At 39.2% G+C, this 25,034-nt stretch overlaps 1 protein-coding gene across 1 annotated transcript in view; it reads left to right on the top strand.

Moving 5' to 3' along the window:
* Window positions 1-25,034, top strand: part of LOC131237349 (5'-methylthioadenosine/S-adenosylhomocysteine nucleosidase-like) — a 78,580-nt gene that overhangs the window by 12,325 nt on the left and 41,221 nt on the right. The window contains exons 4-5 of the mRNA XM_058235060.1: window positions 6,883-6,989; window positions 21,139-21,213. Coding sequence (XP_058091043.1) covers window positions 6,883-6,989; window positions 21,139-21,213 — 182 coding nt within the window. The remainder of the gene's footprint in view (window positions 1-6,882; window positions 6,990-21,138; window positions 21,214-25,034) is intronic.

Below are 25,034 nucleotides of genomic sequence, written 5' to 3' on the forward strand. Positions count from 1 at the left end.
AATTCGTGGACACATTAAAATAAAATAAAATTTTGTTTAAACATTATCAAAAGTTATTTGGATGGATGTTTGGATGGATGGATGGATGGAGGGATGGGATAGTTGGATGGTTGGATGGATGTTTGAATGGATGAGATGGTTGGATGGATATTTGGATGATTGGATGGGATGGCTAGATGGTTGGATGGCTGGATGATTGGATGGGGTGGTTGCATGGATGGATGGGATGAGATGGTTGGATTGTTCGGTGGATGGTTAGTTGGATGAGTGAATAGATGGATGGGATGGTTGGATGGATGGACGGATGAGATGGTTAGATAATTGGATATGATGGTTGGATGGATTGATGGATGGATGGGATGGTTGAATTGATGGACGGATGGGATGGTTGGATGAATGTATGTTTAGATGATTGAATGTGATGGTTGGATGGGTGGATGTTCGGATGATTGGATGGTTGGTTGGATGTTTGGGTGGACGGTTGGTTGGATGGATGGACGGGATGGATGGATGGTTGGATGATTGGATGGGATGGATGGATCGACAAATGGAATGGTTGGATGGATGATTGGATGGGATGGATAGATGTTTAGATGATTGGATGGATGGATAGATGGGATGGTTGGATGGATGTTGGATAGATGGATGAAATGGATAGATGGGATGGTTGGATGGATAAATGGAATGGATAGATGGGACGGTTGGATGGATGGGATGGGATGGGATGGGATGGATAGGTGGATGGGGTGGGATGGATGGATGGTTAGATGGTTGGATGGATGGGATGGGATGGTTAGATGGATGGATGGATGGGATGGTTAGATGGATGGATGGTTGGATGGGATGGATGGATGGATGGATGGATGAGATGGTTGGATGGATGGGATCGATGGTGGATGCTTGGATGGATGGTTGGATCATCATGCATGTGTATTGTGTTTATATGCTTATTTATGCATAGATATATAATGTATGCATGCTTTATGCATGTTGGTTTGCTTGTTAATTAGCTTAATAAGATTTAAGTGATTGTTGTGTTATTGTTGGATTGATTTTTTACGACAACATACTTTTAGGCCCCATTAATGGAAACTTACTATGTATGCATTCGTTTTACAATGTTTTGAATCCTAAATAAGCAAATATGTGTATTTTAGCATCTCAAGAAGTTTCACAAAAAAATTCCACTGTTATCCGTCTGAGTGCAAGTAAATTTAATACCAATCAATGCCCTACCAAATTTGTCAAATCAAGCTCGAGGGGCTTGCTTCAAACTATATATTGCATTTTTAGGATAGCATACCTTATTTTGCTCCCCCCTTTGAGTAAAACCAAAAGGAGGAAGCATATAAATTTCTTTAGTCAAACCACCATTTAAGAAGACGTTCTTAACATCAAACTGGTGCAACAACCAATTCAAATTAGTAGCAAGAGATGATAACACGAACCGAGTTCATCTTAGCAACACGAGCAAAGATTTCAAAATAATCTTTACCATATGTCTGTGTAGACCCTTTAACTATTTGATGAGCTTTATATCTGGCTATACTATCACTAGGGTGGTATTTAAGAGCATACACCCAACAATAACTCACCAGAGTCTTCCCAACAAGTAAAGTAGTCATCTTCAATGTATGATTCTTCGTAAGAGTAACCTTCTCCTCCTCCATAGCTTGATGTCACAAAGGAGAAGTCAGAGTCTATTTAAATTTTCAGGAATAGTATAAGAAGAACACTCAAGAGTAGAAACAAATGAATTGTATTTAGGAGACAAGGAATGATAGGAAACAAAATGTTGAATCGGATGAGCAATACATTGTCTTTTAGATTTTCTAATAGCAACAGGTAGATCAAGAGATAAATCTAAGTATGGATTAGAATAAATGGGTAAGCGAGTAGGAATACAATCAATACCTGGATTCGAGGAGCATGCCTTGTTGTGGATTGTGGGAAGACTACTATTTGAACATTCATTCTTTCATACACCTTGAAACCATGTTTAGTTGCATAAGAATCAGGAACCACTTTATTTGTAGCATCATTAGGTGGAGACCATTTCTTTGTAAGAAGAAAAGAATTGGATTGGAGTCAAGAACAAGCATATGAATAACCATTAACTAGTGCTCTTCATGATCATGTGAAAAACATGGAACATTTTCAAGAAATTTGACATTCACAGAAACATAACGTTTTTTTATTGATCGGATGAAGACACTTATACCCATTTTGGGAAGCTGAATATCCCAAGAAAATACATTTAATATTCTGATTTGATAATTTATTTTGATGAGGATTTGTATTGAAAGTAATGCGGGGGCATTTTCACATCGGGCTTGAGTGGGGTGGCCTGTGGGATGCAGGGGCACACTCGGGGTGGGCGGCTCGCGGAACCCATGGATTTAGGGCCCACGAGGGGGCGAAACCCATGGATTTGGGGCCCACGAGGAGGGTTCGGTCGAGGACCTAACCAATGGATTTGAGGCCTGGGTTATGAGATAAAGGGATTAATTTGCTATGCTCTACCAGTTTGAGCTTTTAGAGCAAGTGGTTAATTGTCCTGCATCAAATTGGTATTAGAGTGGGAGGTCTTGTGTCCGAGACTCCTCACCGGAGGTGATTAATGCGGGGCCGTTTTCACACCGGGTTCGAGTGGGGTGGCCTATGGGATGCAGGTGCACACTCGGGGTGGGCGGCCGGCGAAACCCATGGATTCGGGGCTCACGTGAGGTGGAACCCATGGATTTGGGGCTCACGAGGAGAGTTCGACCGAGGACCTAACCCATGGATTTGGGGCCTCGACTATGAGATAAAGGGATTAATTCGCCATGCTTTATTAGTTCGAGCTTTTAGAGCAAGTGGTTAATTATCCTGCATTAGAAAGCATAACGAACACACTCAAAGACTCGTAATGGAATTTTAGGAATTGGGTAGAATGCTAAGAAATATTGAATACGAGACTGATCCTCAAGAATCGTAGGAGGCAAGCGATTAATTAAATGATAACCAATAAGGACAACATCCGACCAAAGATATTTGGGATCAAACATACCAATGAAGAGCTTAATTAATTTCTAGAAGATGTCTATCCTTTCTTTTAGTACTAGTGTACTACCTTTTTTTTTTTGGGGGGGGGGGGGGGCTCTTGAAGATTAGACAACATAGAATGATAAAGATATTCTTTTGCATTATTAGTTTGGAGGGTTCTAATATTTATATTAAACTGATTTTTAAACCAAGCATAAAACAGTTTGAAGATTGAACCAACCTTATCTCTATTTCATCAAATAAATACATGTCATATGAGAAGCATCATTAGTGACGGAGGCAAAGTATTTAAATCCATTATAATTAATTGTAGTCATCTAAGAAAGATAATACTTGCCACAAACCATGCATTTTAGTATAATAATCAGAAATTGAACGTTCTCCCTATCTCAAAGTCCCAATCTCCTGGTAATTATTGTAAATCCGAGCTATATTATTCTAATCGGCACGCAATTCATGGGCAGTCAACCAAATCTTAAGGGTAGTAGATAATAAGAAAAGGCCTTCATTAACTTCCGGTTCCATAGGATTCAGAAGCTAGGACATGTCGAAGGGTTTGATATAGCAAGTTCCGGTATGTTGTCATCTATATAACCTAACTTTTGTTTTTCTCCAATAAACATCTTAACTGCTTTCAACCATTAAAGATAATTAATGGACTTAAATTTATGGGTTGTAATCTGCAACCCAAGATTTTCCAAATGAACAATAAATCTCTGCATCTTAAAGTTGATTGAATCAACTATCTCAGACCTTGACGAAGAGGCCATATTGAATCCACACATTATGGATAAAAACCAAGGTCAAAATAATAGTCAAATCCCAATTCACGAAACTCCAAGAAGAGAGAAGGAGGATCTTACGGCTAGATAACAAATCTGAAAGATAAGGATTACCGTACACAGATTTTAATAAATCTGGACATTAAAATCTGTCCAAACAACAATCAACATAAAAATCCTTATTACTACAAATAGATTTCGGCAAATTTGTAGGAAAATCTACCCAAAAAGTCCAGCGAACACAAACTTACAGTAAAAGATTACAAGTGCAAACCAGTTTTTAACAAAAAACTAGAGAAAATTCCAAACCTTGATTGAAAAAGATTGTCCAGCAAAATCTTCTATCAGATCTCCTGTCCAGAAAAATCTTCTATCGGATCTCCAAAAATAGGGCTGCAAGTTTCAGGCCTCAAAGAAAATTTCAGCCGCAATTTGAACTCCACAAATCACAAAAACCTAAAAAAAACTCCAGCTGCAGGTCTCCCCCTCTTGAATCAAATCATATCAGTGGGTAAAAAACACCAACAATCCTCAAAACAAGATGAAATATATGTATAAAAGAAGAAGAAAAAAAGAAAAGTTGAAAAATAAATATACTTTGAAGGAGAAAGATCAAGAGATGAAGGTACAAAGAAAGAAACCTTGGGAAGAATCCCTAGGCTCTGATTCCATGTAAAGTAGAAAAACTTTGAAAGAAGGGAAAGATTGTAGGATTGGATGACCAACCTTATTGTATTTATTAGACAAAATTTGCAAATTACATAAAATATCCCCAAGTAAAAGGGAAAATTGGAAACAGGAAAAAATCTAAGAAATAACATAAAACTATTAGGCCCAAAGGCCCACGGCAGGCCTATATATACTATAACAGTATGTAGCTAGAAAGGGATAGGTGAAATTCTTTGGGGAAATTTAGGGCACTATGAACCCTGAAATAATTAATAAATTCAGATACAAAATAAATTTGCATCTTTCATAAGGCAGGCAAAATGAGATGGATTCGTGCATGATTCAGGATTGTTTCGTGTCAGTGAGGAGCTCTATGAGTCTTGAACTTTCATTATTTCTGATGAAGTCTTGAACTTTCATTATTTCTGATGAAGTCTTGAACTTTCATTATTTCTGATGAATGTACACACTAAAAATTCCTGGCATTGCATTGAATTGTGAATGTGTGGTCAGCTGAAGGGCTGCAACAATTTCAAATGGTAGCTTTCATGTTTGCAGATTTCATCTGACCGTAATTGTGTTGCTGTTTCAAACCAATGAATGCTTGAGCAGGCACCCATGGACTGAAGTCCCATGGTTTTTATGCAGTGAATCTGTGTAAATAATGGGAGGATGCACTCAAGTAGCCAAGTTTCATAGTTTGTTGACCCCCCCAAATAGCCGGGACAAAATTATGATGACAACGACCACGACTTTTGTAGTTTTTTTTTTTTGTAATTCAGTTAGTGCACTGTTAAGAGTACAAGCGTTTCAAGTTTCTAGAATCACTCTATCCAGGAGACATTGTACTGTATTTGTTTTTGTATGAATAAGCTTTTTCTTCGAATGTTCTCTGAACACTGATTTCTTTGGTGAATTTAACTCACGGATCTTATTCTTGCATTTAGCTTGTACAAAAATGTTCTCTTAAGGCATGTTTGGATTCCTGAAAAGCATGACAAAGGAAATAGCATTTCTTGGGAAACCTTATTTCCAAGAAACCGTGGGAAAGGAAATATTGTTTTCCTTGTTTGTAGTTAACAAAATTTTCGTAGAAATTTAGAATATGTTTTCAAGTTTGTTGTTTGACAAAACAAAAGCTTTTCTTGAAAAGAATTTAGGTAGTCACTAGCACTTGTGGCGCATGTGGGATGCTTAGAGATGGATAGTGGCACATGTAGCATACACGGCATATGTGGGCACTTGAAGTTGAATTGTGGCACGCGTGGTACATGCGATGTGTTTGAAGTTGTATGGTGGCACATGTGGCACAAGACGTGCATTGGTACATTTGACATGTGAGCACTAAGGCTAGATGATGACACTTGTGAGAATTGAAGATGGTCAACGGCATGTGTGGCGCATTGGTGCATGTGGGGTGCTTTACACATGTGGGGCACAAGTAAGATGAATTGTGGTACATGTAGCACAATGGCATGTGGGGCGCAAGAGAAGATGGATGGTGACATATGTGGCACATTAGCACATTGGGGGCTCTTTACACACGTGAGGCATAAGATAAGATGGGTGGTGGCACATGTGGCTTAGTGGCACTGTGGGGCATGGCTGAAGATGGACAATGTTTGATGTTGGACAATTAACCACTTGCTCTAAAAGCTCGAACTGTTAGAGTATGGCGAATTAATCCCTTTATCTCATTGCCCAGGCCCCACGTCTCATGGGTTAGGCCCTCGGTCGAATCCCCCTCGTGGGCCTCAAATCACATGGGTACCACCTCACACGAGCCACCCGAGTTACATGGGTGAGGCCCACATCTCACGAGCCACCTGCCTCACACAGGCTGCCCACTCCTAGTGTGCCCTTGCATCTCACAGGCCCCCCCACTCGAGCCCGGTGTGAAAATGCCCCCGCATTAATGTCTTATTTGGCACATGTGAGGTGATTGAACATGGATAGTAGCGCATTTGGGCTTTAACCCTTGAGAAACCCATTTTCCTTCCAATGGGAAAATGCATTTCTTAAGGGTGGAAGTGGGAAAATAAGTTAATTTATTTTCCTAAAAAGATAGAAAGTGGGAAATAGTATTTCCCACAACATTTCACAAAGAAAGGCTTACCAAACAATGGAAAGTGAGTTTCTTGGGAAACACTTTCATTTTCCGTACTTTCCATGAATCCAAACAGGCCCTTATTAAGGCTTGAAATGGTGCACATTTTGTTGCTAGGCTATATATATATATATATATATATATATATATATATATATATATATATATATATTTGTGGCACGATCTCCTAACTCCTGTTATACTATTTGTAAATATAGTTCCTTTGTATTTCTCGCTTCTTTTGATCACTAATGGTGGTTCCATAAACCTTTTCTGCAGGGGTTGATAATGTAGGCACAGTATCAGCATCTCTCGTGACCTATGCTTCTGTCCTAGCGTTAAAGCCAGACCTTATTATAAATGCAGGCACTGCTGGTGGCTTTAAGGTACCTATAGTTTCTTCACACACTTCTTGAAATGTTGTTGCTCTTTTGTGGAATCTAAACATCGTTATGGAGTTCTTTTTATTTCATCGTATCAGCAATAGCATTTGATCGTTGATGTGGTTGATGAACCATTGTTGATGGTTTAACATTGTTGAGGGCAATCATCCTTGTGATCTTTAAGCTGTTATTGTTTAAATAGTTGAAAATTACTGTTGGCAATGGGTGAGGCTAATTCAGCTGGATCTTTAGTCATACCCGTTCTTCTACTCCAATAGTACCACTGAAAGATCAGTCTTCCTTGGCACCATTCACTGATGTCAAGAAAGTTCAATATTGAAGTAATCCTCTGTTGTTCTCTTTTCGTTTTTTATGGTTGGTCGAAATGAATAATTCTCTGAATTTGATCTGATGTGTCATTCATTCATTTGAACTGTTGCTGCCAAGGGAAGAACCAAACCTCTCTCTCTCTCTCTCTCTCTCTCTCTCTCTCTCTCTCTCTCTTCATTTCAGGGGAATAACACTTATCCCTTTTGCGTTGATGCATACCGAAAAAAGACACATTTAAAAGACTGAGGTCCTAACTTGTCACGAGAAGGTCCCAATGCATGAACAAAACCCACACACCCAAACACTTTAGGAGGGATGCTAAATAGAGCATAACTGAAGCTTTAAGATATGAATAGGGTAACTAGTTCCAAGAGAAGGTGAAGGCATCCTATTTATCATGTAGGTCACAGTTAGCACTGCCTCATCCTAGTAGATCTTTGGAGCTTTTCTTCCTAGTAACGTAGATTGAGTTACCTCAAGGAGGTGCTGATTCTTGCGTTTTCTTTTGGAAGATAAGTAGAACTCTTTATTTCCTCCAAAAGGACACGTGGCCCAAATAATACAAGAGGGGGCCCACACTTCGAGCCAGGGAAAAGGAAAATGAAAAAGAGAAAGAAGAAGGAACTTACCCCCTAGGTTAGGGAGGCACCCACACCCCAGGCCAAGGAAAGGAATAAAATCCACACCCAAGGTTAGAGAAAGAGCCCACACCCTATGCCAGGGAAAAAAGAGGAAAAGGAAAGCAGAGGGAGAGTCAAACTCAAAAAAGCGAAACTAAATCTCGGAGATAATACAAATGGAGGAGTTGGACGGGGCATTAGCGAGCTTAGAGATGAGTGCTTTCTTTCGCATACTAATGATCATCCCCCCCCCCCCCCTCCATCCTCACTAATCAGAGATCTCAGATTTTGAGTGAAGCGTCTCATACTCCAAGAGGAAGAATTAGGCTTTGCGATTGCATGATCATGGTCTTCATTGTGCACTTCGATGAGGATACTTGAAATAAAGGAAATAAATCTTATTTGGCAGAAAAGAATAATAGGTAGACTCCTATCTCCTGGCCCTTGACTGTCAGCATCAGTGATTGCACCCCAGACAGTCTTGGAGGAAGGGAAGAAACACTAGAGGCCGATCTTAGAAGAGTTAATTTCGGTGCAAGAGAGCGTCAAAGAAGGCCCATGGCGATTTGCTGAAGCCTTTAGCTGGTGATTTGGATACTGCTTGGGATTATGATGGAAAGATGTTCAAAGATTCCAGGTAGCCGAAATATGCATGGGAGCAGTTACAACAATAGAGGGCCCAAAAATGAATAAAGTTTGGGATCTCACCTCCTCCAGAATATATCTTAAGATGATTTACCATTGATTCTTGCGTTCAGTCATGTAATAGATTAGGGCACATGTATTCCTTGGCATTATCAGCTCGTAAAACCTTAATTCGAGTCTCAAATTGAGTCTGAATCATTTTGTCAAACAATTTTACAATTGAAGGTACCTCACGTCTATTCATCAAAAGATATGTCTAGGTAAAACGGGAATAATTATCAATAAATGATATATATATATATATATATATATATATATATATATATATATATATATATATATATATTTATAACAAACAACAAAAGTAATGGGGGCATGCCCCAAGACATCAAAATGAATTAAAGAAAAGTAAGTAACATTCTTCTTATCATGAGAAGAATAGATGGTTTGATAATGTGTAGAAAGTTGAAAAGTATCACATTGAAAGGGATCATTCTCACTAAATTTATTTGGATACAAATACAAGACTTTAAGTAACTTGATCGACATATGACCTATGTGTGCATGTGAAAGCTGAACACTCATTATTATTTGAACTTGACTCTGAAACAAAAGCTGTAGGATTAATTGACATCAAGTAGTTATAGCCTCGAGCTTCCCGTCCACACCAATCCTTCTGATCCACTGATCCTGAACAACACAATGAGACGGGAAAACGTAACACAACAATTGCTTAGAGCACTAACAAAGAGCAGGTTATTAGGAAAAGATGGAGCATGAAAGACCAAAGGTAGCTTGAAGGAGGAGTTGAGTCGGCAAGATCCCTTTCCAGTAACCTTATAATAGGAATCATTGGCCAATTTGATATGATGAGGAAAGTAGGAATATGAAAGAAAATCACCTTCCTGTCCAATCATGTGATCAGTAATGGCAAAGTCTTTGACCCATGATGCAAAAGCATAGGACACGGACCTAGACATATGATTGGTAGATAAACTTGATGGGTCGCATGACGTGCTAGTAGCAGAAAGAGAGGCATGTAGGCTGACAAGCTTTCTGCAAAGCTCATTACTGGTGCTGGACTCTAGGTCGGTACAAAAGGGCTCCCCTTAAATTGTAGCACTATCAACCCTACTCTTGGACTACATACGAAGATGTGGGTGAAGATCATAACAATAGACCTAGGTGTTTCGATGCCAACCACAATGGAGTACATACCAACTTGTCACTATTTTGAGAGGCTGACCATGGTTTTCCCTTTTGAAGGTTGCTTCTAAAGATGATTTGGACCCAACAACAAAGGCAGACTTCTCAAGGACTGATGTGTTATACACTCCAGTTGATGCTGGTGATTCGCCTGACGTCTGATCTAGAGAAGCTAGGGACTGTTCCTATAATCTGCACTCCTCGATGCGTAAGACTGGAATGTAGACTGGCTAAGAACTCGAAGACCAACCATTTGTGAAGTTCTTTTGGAATGACAATGGTTGGCATACAATGATCTAACTCATTGGTGATGAAGGGCTGTTTAGTACGCTTCTATAGTTGATTTGACCTGTTGCATATTAGTGATCTCCCATGCAACGAGAAAGTATGGGCCAAATCATCACATTGAGATTGCATACCAGCAATAATGTCTTCAATTTTGTTGGTAGTCTTGCTGAACACCAATCCTTCATTAATATCAGGTTGCATGGAGTGAAGCGCTGATACATCGGCGTAAGATTCTCGCTTTCCCAATCATTGTGGAATGCCACATGTACTTTGGGGCCTATCAATGCATTATCTTTTGCCAATGAGGTGTTGCCCCTTCGACGACCCTTATCTTTGGTATGTGTGGGGTTCCTGATTGTCCCCGCACACCTAATAAGTTGTTGCATGTGGTATCCGATCCTTAAAATATTAGGAATTTTGACCACCCCTTTTCATTTCAAGTGCCACAACCTCGTAGGCTCGCGAGAGAAGCCTCTATGCCCAACAGCTCAGTCTCGCCATAAGACTCCACATTACTGATTTTGCTTGCGGATGTTTCAAGGCTGCATATTTTGTCTATGGATGATGCGCTTATAGCAGTGGAGCAAGCCAGCCAGGACAATTACATCTCAGAAGAGTAGTGGGCTGATGCAGAAGCACTAGAGGAAGACCAGGAACAAAAGTTCAACTATGAGGAAGGGAACATGGCTCAGGAAGACGTGTCGGAAAACGCAGTGATCATCACACCTCTTCGTGCGACGACTGTAGGGACACTATCGGTATGGTCAATCAGATGGAGTTAGTGGTGGTGGAGGACAAATATCTTAGCCTCAGGGGAATTGCGATTACCAAGGAGTAGTATAGATGGACGAGAGAGATTCTCCAAAGGGATTGACGGCTTGGTCGGTATGTCTTATGGAGCATGCGATGAGGACGTCAGGGAAATTTTCCATTTTGTTAGAAGCAGAGATGCACGATATCAGAATTAGGTCCAAATTTCAAAGACTAGGAAGTCTTTGAGGGGTTGGAGGGAACTCCTCAACTTAGAATGTTCGATTAATTATGACTCTGCTTGAAGAGCTAGCGGTGAAAAGAGGGGAAGGTTGGGTAAAGCTAGTGATCAATGATGGTTTTATCCTGGAATGTCAAAAGCTTGGGTTGCAAATTTAAAAGAGTCCACGTGAGGAAAGTTTGTAAGAAGTCTAAGGCGAAGATTATAGCCTTGCAGGAGACAAAACTACAAAAAGTCAATAAAGGTATGATTGATTCTAGAAAGAGAGGGAGAGAATATGTCTTGAGTAATGCTCTTATGCAAGACAGGCTTTTTACTGCAATTTACGGTCCTTGGACAAGTGGCACAAGAGATAAGTTTTGGGATGAGCTGAACATTGTTAGGTAGAAGTGGGATTTTCCTTGGTGCGTCCAGGGGGGGGGGGGGGATGGGATTTCAACCTAGTTTGGTTTACACATGAAAAATCAAATGGGTACGGGACCAACAAAAGCATAAGGAATTTTCTAGAATGGGTCTCCAATCATGATATGGTGGATCTACCTCTATCGGGTGCCAGATACATTTGGTCTCCGTGCTTTACTTGACCCTCGAATATGAGACCCATCTTTTGACCTTTAGAAAGCATGCCACTCAAGGCTTACGCAACCACTATAAAAAAAAGGAGAGAGTGGTCTCCGTGCTTTAAGCCCCACAAAGATTTAAAAAACCTTTTGGAGAGCCATTAACCAAGAGCGAGACAGAGGCCAATAACACGCATTCAAGCATCCAACTGATCCATTTACTAACGTAGTTTATTCTTTTGAGCATATACTCCAGAAAATCCAATCTACTTCATCATATGCCTTTTCGATGTCCAATTTGCACACCACACCTTTCTTTTACCTCATGTCTTGAATCAATAAATTCATGAGCAAGCAATGCGCTGTCTAAAATCTATATATCCACAACAAGAGCACCTTGCTTTTCTAATATCATTGAAGGCAAACTGACTTGAATCTATTAGCCAACACCTTTTCTAAGATCTTGTAAACACTTCCAATAAAAAAATAGGTTGGAAATCTGAAGGGACTTGCCCTTCTTAGGAATTAAAGCTATAAAGGAGGCTCCCATCCCTTTGGCAAGCCGACCCCCCTTTCACCAAACTCTTGCACCAAGTCTATAAGATCCTTTTTTATTGTATCCCAAAAAACTTGATAGAAGGATATGGGAAAGCCCCTGGGATCTGACGCCTTGTCTCTTCCCAACGAGTCAATGGCGCATGTGATTTCTTCTTCTAGATTTGTTTCTCTAAATCTTTGCTTTTCGATACCGAGATTCCAGGGAAGGCCAAATTGTTCAGCAATGGCCTTCTCCAATTACCAGAAGATAATAGCTTGGAATAAAAATCAACAATAGTGGAGCAAATTTGATCCTTCTCTTCGAGTCTTTGACCTTCAACCATAATGTTACTAATCTGATTGGTTCTAGCTTGAGTGCCAGCAATACCATGGAAAGAGGAGGTGTTCTTATTGCCATCCTTGAGCAACAAGGTTCTCGATCTTTGCCTCCACATGATTTCTTCTTCCTTAAGGAGCTTGGAGTACTCCACCGATAGCAACAAATGTCTATTACGATCTTCCATAGATAAATCAACGCCCCCTCTTATTTGATTTCAATCTCATTAAGCTCATTTACAATGCTACTAGACTTATCAACCTTTTTATGATGTAATCCTTCCTCCATTCAACCAATTTCCTTTTAAGGCCTTTAATCTTTTGGGCCAAACGAAAGCCAACCGTACTTGAAAATGAGGACTACCACCAATTTCGCTATGTATCAACAAAATTGTCCACTTCCAGCCATGCTAGTTCAAAACGAAAGGGCTTAGGGCCCCGACTCTTGTCCTCAACTTCCAACAAAATCAGACGATGATCTGATGACGTTCTAGGCAAACCATACAATTTTACCATTGTGAATTTTTCAACCCATTCAACTGAAAACATGAATTTGTCTAACCTTGCCATAACTGGTTTCTCCCTCCCATTAGACCATGTGTACTTTTCCCTCCCATTAGAATATGGAGCATCTCATTTTGACTCACCCATTCCTCAAATCCTCTTAAACTTCTAGTTATTTGACCACCATTCAACTTCTCATGAACAAATTTGATCACATTGAAATCTCACCCAATGCACTAGGGGATGTTAAAGATGTTTTTGACTTGATTCAATTTTACACAAAAAAGGTGTCTTTGAATTGGAAGGCACGTACCATAAATTGCTGAGAATAACCACCTAAATTAAGAGGATGTCTCCCTAAAAACAATTGATACCGAAAAGCCACAAATATAATTGTGTCCCCCAAGCACCAACAATCCTTATTCCAAGCAATCACACACCCTGCCGAACCTTCGGCATTCAAGGCTAACCATCCCTTATTCTTAATCCCCCAAATGGAGCCAAGAATTTTGTTGTTGAAAGCCTCCAACTTTGTCTCCTAGAGAGAGGATTTGAACTTCATATTTTCTATAAACTTGTTTGACTTCGATTGTTTTTTCTTGGCCTCCCAGCCCCCTAATATTCTAACAAAGAATCTTCATTGGTTCTTTCCACTGCTGCAAATGCTGGCAGAGTCATAATTCACATACCACTCTAGGCTCAACAATTCTCTCCAGCCCCTTGGGAATTTTGGTCCGACTTCTGCAGTTGTGCCTCGTTGGCCTTCCGAATGCTTGTCTTCCACAAAATTGATAAAGGCTTCCATGTCATCATCTTCAACTCCAAACATCAACCCTACATACTTGCCCACACGTTCCAGTATATCCTTGTACCAAATCAACTCTTCTTCTGACATTGAATGCACACCTTGAAAAGATGAGAGTCTTTCAGAAAAGAAGAGGCAATGGTTTCATTGCTACCAAATGCCCTTAGTTTTTTAAAATGATGAAAATGCCCCTAAGCAATACGAATCCTCAACCATTCTCTCATTCCTCTCCCTCTCTCTCCCTCTGTCTACTTCCAAACCATAACACCATCCCCTCTTTTTCTCTCATTTCACTCTCAATACCAATCTCCATCTCACACACTCTTTTTCTCTCCCTCTCTCGTCTCCATCTCAAAATTGGTGTTGAAGAAGAGGAAGAGGATGGGGGGAGAAGAAATTTTTAAGAGGGGGTGGACAACAATTGCCAATTTTAGGTAAAAAGTGGTAAAATTAGACACACACCCTAAATTGTAGGTGGTTCCATATAACTCTGGCTACTTTCCCTCCCATCATCATCATCTAAGCCTTATCCCAACTAATTGGGGTCGGGTACATAAATCCTATTTCTCCATTCCACTATGTCATATTGTTTAGATTCATGATGGAAATTATGGAATTAATCTGACACTAGTTGCCAACCTAACACGACCTCCTTTATCCGGGCTTGGAACTGGCAATGAAAGCACAAAACGCCCTCAAGTGCAATGTAATAGACTTTCATATATTGATTACAAACAAACTATATCTTGTAAGGGTGAGGAGTTCATAAAAATCCTTTTTTTTTTTTTTGTTTGTTTTTTCTTCCCTTTTTGTTGTATTTCAACATAATGGCACTAATTCACTAAATCATGCTTGGTTTATACTTGATTAGGGCCTATTTGGCTGATTTTTGAATTTTTACATTGTAATTTTGGCTGATCTTTATTCTTTTTTTTTTCCCTCAAAAATTTCAATAGATGCATGAATTAGTTGTTTGGACTCTAGATATATAGATGGAACTAGAAGTTAGTTGTTTTGGGCCATTTTTGGGATGACCATTAACTCAATCACTATTCATCTCAATTGTTTCTTGAGTTCTCACACAACTAGTTGGACGATAGTTTCATTGTTCAACTAGCAGCTACATGTTGACTTGTTCTTTGTGCATGACATCTAATCCATCCAACAGATTGTCCCTGCCATGAAGAATGCATGCTGCAAACATTAGGCCAATTTACTCAACATGTTGGCTACACCTACACCATAGAAAATAACAGAAAAACCATTAGTTTGGCCCAAGGACATGTGTGGCCCACCTAATATGTGCATTAGCCTCATTTTCATTAGTTCTTCATGGTGAGACCAACCTGCTGGATGGGTTGGATGACATATGCATATGACATGTTGACATTTAGGTGCAAGTTGGATGATAACATTACCGTCAACAAGTTGTGTGTGACCTCCTCCTTTCTTTGCTTTTCCCAAAAAGGTCTTTTGGGGGAAGGGGCACTTACTAAATTCTGAACCTACATCTATACATGTATGAGATCAATCCCATGATTATTGTAATTTTCAGTTTTCCTTTTTTTTTTTGGTAGATCTTTGGAAAATGATTCTATATTAAGTAAATATTATGTTTCTTCTGTATTATGATGTATATGTAATGAAATTATTTAAGGATGTATTTATTGATTATTTTGTGCTTCTTTTTATTGTTTTTTATTTTCCATTACAAAACTATATATATATATATATATATAGGGAATACAAAAAAAAACTACATAATATAGAATTCACATTTTGATACAAAAGGTTTTTCAATAAGCTACCTCATTAATTTAATGAATTATCACCATAGTACCTTCCGTTGGATTTTTTTAACAAAAGTTGGGTCTTGGCCATGTGAGCTAAGGGTCTGGGCGCTCGGGTGGGCTCTACCATGATGTTTATGCGAATCCACTTCGACAACTAGGTGGTGCAGCCCATGTTAGGCATAGGGGGCGAAATTTAGCCCCATTCGTGATCCAGGTGGACCATATGATTGGAAACATGTATAGGGCAATCCTCACCCTCCAACCTGTTTCCCTTGGTATGGCCTGTCTGAATCACGTATGGGCCTGATTTTTGGGCCCCAAGCCTAAGTTTTGTTGTGGCATCTATGGTTTGAGTAGATTTCATATAATCATTGCGGTGGGCCCTGTAAAAATCAAGGATGGACATGTCTCTCCCCACAATTTCCTTTGGTGTGGCCCATCCGAATCGTAGGCCAGTCTAATTTTTTGGCCCTTAGCCTAACGTGGGATTACACATCTAATGATTGGAGTGGATCTCAAATATACATCATAGTCAGTGTTGTCATGTGCGACCGCATATGCACATATCCATATGCGAAAATATGCGATCGCATACCACACAACATATGCGATCACATATTGGCCATGGCATATTAAATTTATTTTATTTTTATTTTTTTGCAAAAAAAAAAAAACATTTTGCCTGTAAAAAGGCTTCCAAATCTCCTCCATTTGCAATATTCTCACTCCAAAACTTTCTTACTCTCTTCTTCTCTTACATTTCTTAATTACAAGTGCTCTCTCTCTCTCTCTCTCTCTCTCTCTCTCTCTCTTTTATTTCCTAGTTCCAAGTGATCTTAATCTCTCTCTCTCTCTCTTATATTTCCTATTTCCTAGTGATCTTAATCTCTCTCTCTCTCTCTCTCTCTCTCTCTCTCCTACATTGCCTCTCTCTTGGAAGTTGGAAGATCAAGATTCAAGCACTTTTTAAGTTTCAAGGAAGATAGCTTGTTGATTTTGTTGTTACTTCTTGTTAACTATATTGTTTAATGTCGATGATTTGATGTTTAATTCATTTTTTTCTCTCTCAAATGTATTTTAAATATGTAAAATTAGTTATCAATTAACTTAGAAAAATTTCCCTTTTTTTTTTTTGAAAATTTCCCTATTATATATATATATATATATATATATATATAAAATTTTCAAAATAAGAAATAAATATGCAGTCACATATGCGATTATTGTGCGATCGCATATGCGCATAGGCATATGCGATTGCACATGATCGCATATGCGATTCGACAACATTGATCACAGTGGATGTAGTTTGGCTAGTGATCCCAACACCAACCAACTAGCTTGTGTTAAAGCTCTATGGGCCTCACCATGACAAACGTGTTTTTATCTATGCTGTCCATCCATTTTGCTAGCTCATTTTAGGTCATGATTCAAAAAATGAAGCAGATCCAAATCTTAGGTGGATCACTCCATAGGAAACAATGGTGATCGAACTCCCGCAGTTAAAACTTCCTAGGGCCCACTGTAATGTTTATTCGCCATCCAACCTGTTGATTAGGTCACATAATCTTGGATGAAGGGAGAACACAAATATTAGCTTGATTAAAAACTTCTGCGGCCCCCAAGAAGTTTTCAATGGTAAGCATTCAATCTCCATTGTTTCCTGTGGTGTGGTCTACTTGAGCTTTGGATCTGCCTCATTTTTGGGCTCATACCCTAAAACGATCTAGCAAAATGGATTGGATGGCATAGATAAAACACATACATCATGGTAGGTACCACAAAGCTTTGACACTAGCTAGCTGGCTGGTGTTGGGGTCACTAGCCAAACCGCATCTAAACAATCAAGTGTGGTGTCCCACTCCCAACTATTCCAAGAACAACCCCCCCTCTCGCGAGATTTAAAGGAATTTATGAGGTACCCACCCTTAATTTTTAATGGGTCCGTCATGATGTTTATGTGAGATCCGTTCTGACCATTAGATGGGGCCTACTCGAGCCCTTGGCAACTTTGTTCGCACAATTGAGTACAACTTCCATTAAGGAATCTAATGAAAGGTACTCTAGTGATAATTACTATAATTAATGGGGTAGCTAGTTGAAAAGCTTTTTGAAAAGGTACCAGAATGTAAATTTTATATCAAGTAGGCAATTCTTTGTAAAATTCCCTAAAATATGTAATTTGTTTATGTATTCAAACATATTTTGATTTATAAACATATATCTTACTATTTTTCGTTTTCCATTGAATTTACTTTTCAATCTATAAAAATAAATTATTATGTAAATTATGTTTTTGTTGTAAATATTATGAAATTATTAAAGCATTTATTTATTGTATGTTTGGTATTTTGTCATCTTTGCAGATGGATAGTTGTAGTTGGCAATTGGTATCATTAATAAAAAAGCTCTATTGGTGCATTAGCAATAGATTAAAAGTTAAAACAAAAAAATCAGGGACAATAATGTGGATATAGCCTATATGGTAGCAACACTATAGAATTGGAGTGAATATATATTACATCATATGTAAAGATTGTCATATGTATGTATGGGGGAGCATTACCAACTTTAACCAACACCTATCGCATAAAAACAAACTAGTTACCAGGTCTCCAAGTATCCCCAGAGAAGGGAGAAAATGGAAAAGAACCTGGAAAATTTAAAAGAAAAAGGTTGTGAAAGAGAATGCTAAGAACGCTACCATTGATGTAAACCTTAGGAGTTGAATTTCATGAGGAGGACAGGGGTTTTGATGATTTTCAAAGGTTCTAGCAGAGAGATGATGACGACAAGGAGAGAGTCTGTGAATTGCTCATGATGATGTAACTTAAGTAAATGTATTTGGATTTCCTGAGGAGAGGGGTGGTGATGATTTTACCAAGTCAAGGGAGGATTCTAGCATAGAGATGATGATGGCAAGGAAAGAGTCTGTGAACTGCTCATGAGGATGAAGAATGACAATGACAGTTTGGAGAGCAAGTTCAGTTCTTGATTTGTGTGTGTGTGTGCGCACATGCGCGTGCACGTGGGTGTGTTGGCAGTGGTTGGGGTAGAAATCTGCTATAGAAGAAATCTGTAGAAGGAAAGAGAGAAAGTGGGAGTGAGAGAGATGGCTAGGGCAACTTGTGTTGTGTTAGTTAGTCTAATGACTCTCTCTCTCTCACAGACACACATATTAACTTTGAAGGAAAGATACACTGCTCCACAAGAGTATAAAATGTACATACAAAAACAAAATTACATCTATTTTCACCAAAAATCGGAAAAAGTCCAGATTTCGTTATTCTTGCCGTGCTGTTTTTCTGAAAGATTTTCGGACAATTTTTTTGAAGGATTTTCTGGTAGTTTTTCCACATAGGGTAGGTGCAATTGATCAAGAACAATCACCAGAAACAAGAATCATGAAGTTTCCTAGAGATTTGGGTGTGCTACGAAGTCTTTTGTGAGAAATGGGTACCGTTGGTCCTTTTTATTTATTTATTTTTTTAAAATTTTATTATTATTATTATTTTTGGTGTTTACGTGAAAATAGAGAAAAATCGAAAAAAGTCAAGATTTCGTTTTTGTGCTATGTTGTTTTTCTGAAGGATTTTTGGGCAGTTTTTCCACGTGGTAGGTGCGATTGATTAAGAGCAATCACCAGAAACAAGAATTATGAAGTTTTGTAGAGATTTGGGTGTGCTATGACATCTTTTGCGAGAAATGGGGTTTTGCTAAGATTCTATATATATATATATATATATATATATATATATATATATATATATATATATATATATATATATATATTGGGGGAGTGGACGTCTATATTGGTTTTTGTTGTGTCTTTAGCATGTGACTTTGTGTGTGTGGAAGTGGTAACTGGCAGCTAGTCAAGTGGGATTCTATATTGGTTTTTGTTGTGTCTTTCGCATGCGATTGTGCGTGTGCTCGCGTGGGTGTGTGTGGGCAGTGGGGGGTAGTGGGAGTGGAAGTGGCAGCTAGTCAAGGGGGATATTGGCTTTCCATTGTCTCTTTAGAATGCGACTTTGCATGGGGGTGAAACTTGTCAAGCGGGATTCTTTATTGGTTGTTTTTGTTGTCGTCTTTAGCATGTGACTGTGTGCATGCATGAAGAGGAAGTGCACAGAACTTATAAAAGAGCATTATATCCTGACATTGATCAAAAGACAATTTTCATTGTTTAGATGCACTAGACTAGGTGAAAGATGCATCATATATTTTCAGTTTGATTGATAATGTGGGAGATGAAATTGGTAAGAACAAAGTTTTGCAGATTATTGCTGACTAGGTGGCCGCTTGTAACTTATAGGGCATCAGTAAAGATGTTGATGGAAAAGATACCTCACTTATCTTGGTCAGCTTGTGCAGCTCATTGCATTGATCTTATCCTTGATATTAATGAGAAAAAAGAATGTTGTTAGTTGAAGATGTGAGGCAGTCGGCATGTGTGTGACATCCGATTCCAACCCATCCGATTTGGAAGAGCAGAATACCCACACTTTCAACAGAAGGTCGAATATCGGTAATTATATTCCTCAATGCTGAAGATAGAGTAATTTCCTGGGAATGGGTCATAGGTATTTTGTGAATTGTAAGAGGACCTTGTTGATGAGTAAGAAAAGGTGTTGTAATAAAAGGGTGTAATGGGGGAGCAGTGGGATGGCCCCTCGACATCTCCTTCTCTTTTTTTTTCCTTTTGTTGAGTCTTAATGAAACTTTGTTACCGTTGAAAGAAATCATCATCTTAGCCTTTCTCTTTGACAATCTAGCGTTGGCTTTTAAATGTTAGATTGGCAAATTTTTTATGATTAGCTGCTTAACTGCAGTCTGGAACGGGCCATGGTAGAGGTTCACATTGATAAGACTTTCATGCCAACAACAGCCCATCCAATACTAACACCTCATGTACATCAGTTGCCAGGCATACTGCTGAGCATGAAGCACACACATGTATAGCCATTGGGTGAAAGTGGAAGGACATGCTCAACTTGTTGGCTGCATTGAATAACAAGGAACCAATGATAAATGTTCCAAACAGAGCTCACATGGAAACTGATATATTTCTGTCCTCGTGAATGCAAGGAAAGGCAGATTCGTCTCATGTGTTCTTTGGGGAAGCGTATTTTCGTGTTCCAACTTTTTCCCCCCTGCAATCATCATGCATGTAACTTTCAAGTTGGTCACATCTATCTGTTGTCAACTAGGACTTCTTTGATCTGTTGACGTAGCTGCATGGGCATGTTCCAATTTTCCTAATGGTTTAATTCTTGGTGTTCTAGATTATGTTGCTGCTTAATTAAAAAAAAAGTGTTAGCTTTAACTTTTGCATGTCCTTGTGCAATATCAATATGAACGTCACATAGGTGTTGTCCATTGCAAATGTTTGCTCATAATGCCTTTGTTGGATCCTTTATTTTCTTAATGTACACTGCTGATATTGGTTTTCTATGTGGCTTGAATATAAAGCAAAGTAAGAATTGTCACTCTCTTCTCTCTATGTGGCCCAACAATGCAATTCTTGGATATTTCAGGCAAAAGGAGCATGCATTGGCGATGCATTTTTGGCGTCTGATGTTGCTTTTCACGATCGAAGAATACCCATCCCTGTGAGTGTTCATAAAATCTCAATTACTGGCAATTTAACAATGTTGATCCAACAATAAGAAAATAATTCATTCATGAATCGATCATTCTATTAGAGAACGAGAATGTTGCTCTTTTGAAAAAAAAAGTACTAATACCAAGTACAAGCACAATCCCATTTCTTCTACTTCTAGACCCAAATTCTCAACATTGAAGCCAATCACCCCCATGGCTTAGAGGCGCATTGTCATGGACCGATTATTCTCATGAGGCCAAGTCACGGACCTAGTATCCTCATCTTGTATGCTATAGGTTTTTGCACATAAAAGTTTAGAGAATTATAGAATGGGGTAGAAACATGTAGAAAATTGTAGAGAACATATGTGTAGAGTTGTGTAAAGAACTTTACAATGTTCTAGAGTTCCCTAATGGGTTTCGTAAAAAGATTAGTGGAGAGTGTTTTAGAATGGTATTAGAGTGTTCTTAGCCATTGGATGATCACCATGTGGCATCATCCTAGCCATTGCTGGAGAGTCGATTGTTCTTAGGTGTTTAAGGACCTCATTTGTAACTAACCAGGTATGCCGATGATGCAGGCCTGCCACCCACCTAGGCTCCATGACTCTAGGCCCACTCTAGGGCCCAACAATATGTAGGCCCATAGCCCACCATAGAGCCCAACATCTGCTGATTATTTACAGATTTAGGGGCGTAGGATTGTAATTTACTATTTTTGAGAGATATGGGGATTACTTTGAAGATGTGATTGATATGGTTAAAGATAAATTTTTTTTTTGGGGGGGGGGGGGGGGGGGGTGTGTGCTTTGAATTAAAGATTTATTTATGATTTATAAAAGGAGGTGGTGGTGTAGGAGTTAGCCATTCAAATATTTTTCCAAGTGTGAGTTTTTTTAAAAGCTTTTGTAAGAGAAGAAGGTTGATATCAATAAAATTCTCTCACTCTCTACTCCATTGTTCTTGTGGGTATATCTTTTTTTTTTTTTTAAATAATATTTTTGCAATTTGGGTGTCGAGGTCTCATTGACTTGATAATTGGGTTGCACTATTTTGGTATCAGAGCAGATGGTCGTTGGGAAACTACCAATGGCTTCGAAGGAGTGACATAGGAAGAGTGTGTGTAATTAATCTAATTGATCCACATACTCATAGAGCGGGTAGATCAACTCACGTATGTGGTAGGCAATCTCATTAATGTAGTGGGAGAGCTCCAGTGTGGAGGGAATCTGAGAATCAAAGTTGGAGCACGTGGATGTGTAGGGGAAAAAGTTCTGACGATAGACAACCTCCAGAAGAGGGCTATGATTATCCCCGATATTTGTTCCTTATACATGAAGGCAGCATAATCCATTGATCACTTGTTCATCCATTGCCCCTTAACCTATAAGGTGTGTTTGCACTTCCTAGTTCTCTTTGATATATGGTGGTGATGTCTTGATCTATGGTGAGCTTCGTTGGGCATGACATGGTAGAGGGGTGCGAAAGATAGGCAGGAAAATTTGGTGCCTTGTGCTTTAAGCCATTTGGGGGTCTCTTGGGGAGAAAGAAATAGTCAATGCTTTTGGAACAAAGCAAAGCTGGAGGAGATGATCATGGGGAAATCAAAGTGGAAGTGATTCATTTGGGCTCCATTTTGAAAGATTTGTTTGATTTTGAATTTAAATCCTTTTTTGGGCTGTAATTTTGCAGTCCCCTTTTGTAATCTTTTGTTAGCTTTTTCTAGCTCCTCAATGAAACTACCATTACCCCTAAAAAAGAAATTGGAGAAGAAATGGAAGAAAATTGGAAAAAAGGAAGATTTGGAAGGGTTTTTATAAAAAAGATGTGGTCATTTTTCGAACGTTACAACTGTCATTCGATCGTTACAAGTGTCATTTGACACACCTTGGTCTTGATCCAAGTCATGTAGGATGAGAGGCCAAGAACCAGGTTCTTGAGTGTGTTCCAGGGTTAAAAAGTGGTGGAGAACAAGCCATTTGGACAAGATTTGATGTACGTGAATGTGCACTTTAACAAAATGCCCACAAAGGCCTGTTTGCTTCCGTGGACTACCACGATAATGTATGGTAAAACTCACATCATTACATTTTTACTGTGATTGGATATTGCCAAATGCCAACTGTCAAATCACTATAATCCTTCTGAATCCCACAAGACATGGACATGCGGAAATTATGTGGCATAGTTTCATGGGCCCCACCATGATGTATGTGTTATATCCACACAGTCCATCCTTACATCTTGCGTGATCATTTTATGGTATGAGGCAACAAATGAGGTAGATCCAAGGCGAAAATGGACCACACCACAGCTAGCAATGGGGATTGAATGCCTACCATTGATAACTTTTTGGGGTCCGCAGAAGTGTTGGATCAAGCTGATATTTGTGTTTTCCCTTCATCCTGGTTTGATTGACCTTATGAACAAGTTGGATGGAAAATAAACATCCTGGTGGGCCGTAAGGAGGTTTCGACAGTGGGCATCATTATCCTAATGTTTTTTGTGGTGTTGTTCATGTGAGAGTTGGATCTTCTTCATTTTTGGGGACATGCCCTAGAATGATATTACAAAATGGATGAATGGTGTGGATATAACATGTATTGATAAAATTACATCCAAGCGCATCTAATTAGGGAAAGTACCTTACATGTTGGGACGCGGAGCCGTAAGAGACGTATTATTTATGGTAGTAAAACCCGTTTACTTCCAACTATTCTGGTAATGATAATCATTACTCGTTTACTATACATTACACTACCGTGTAACTCGCCAAAACAAACATGTCCTTAGGCTTTGGTGGACATGGGGGCGACCCACAACTCAATCTCAAGGGAGGAGCTGAAGCGACCGGGTTTGACATTGGTAAAGGATGTAAACAAGGTTAAGGTGGTTAACTTATAAGCCAAACCTATCAAAGGTGTGGCCAAGGATATGGAGTTATGCATTAGTGAATGGGTCGTAAGATGAGTCCCTCTGCCATTCCATTGGATGATTCTAAGGTGATATTGGGCATCGACTTCATTTACTAAGCAAAGGTGATTCCCATGCCCCACCTCATCATGGATGAGGGCTATCCCTTCATGGTACCGGTGGTGTGTAAGAGAAAGGCCAAGGTTAGGATGATCTCAAACTCGCAATTGTTAAAATGTGATAAGGATAGTGTGACACGGAGCAACAAGGATGGTGTGACACATAACGACAATTTGAGGTACCAACATAGTGGATCATTGACCATTGGTTGACGAGGATGTCAACACAATAGGTGGGGGAGATTGTCATGGACTAATCATTTTCATTTGGCCAAGACATGGACTTGGCCAAATTTATGCTCATCTCATACACTAGAGATTTTGTACATTGAGTATAAAGAATTTTAGAATGGGGTAGAAGTGTGTAGAGAACTCTAAAGAATATTAGAAGAGTGTAGAGTTGTGTGGAGAACTCTAGAATGTTCTAGAGTTCTCTTGTAGATCTTGTGGATAGAGTAGTTTAGAGTGTTCTAGAGATATTTTGGAGCATTCTTAGCCGTTGGATGATCATCATGTGGCGTCATCCTAGCCATTGATGAAGACTTTAGATTTTTCTTAGGTCTATACAAAGAGGTGACAACCTCATTTTGTAACCATCCAAGAAAGTTGTAATGTTCTAGTGTAATAAAAGTTATCTTACCTACCAAGCTTTCTTGTTCTCTCTCCTCTTCAAGTAGTTAGTAATGCAGGGGCATTTTCACACCGGGCTCGAGCGGGGTTGCCTGTGGGATGTAGGGGCACACTCAGGGTGGGCTGCCCGTGTGAGGCGGGCCCCACCCGTGAGAGGCGGGTGGCTC

Source organism: Magnolia sinica, chromosome 2 (genome assembly GCF_029962835.1).
Source record: "Magnolia sinica isolate HGM2019 chromosome 2, MsV1, whole genome shotgun sequence".
NCBI lineage: Eukaryota > Viridiplantae > Streptophyta > Magnoliopsida > Magnoliales > Magnoliaceae > Magnolia > Magnolia sinica.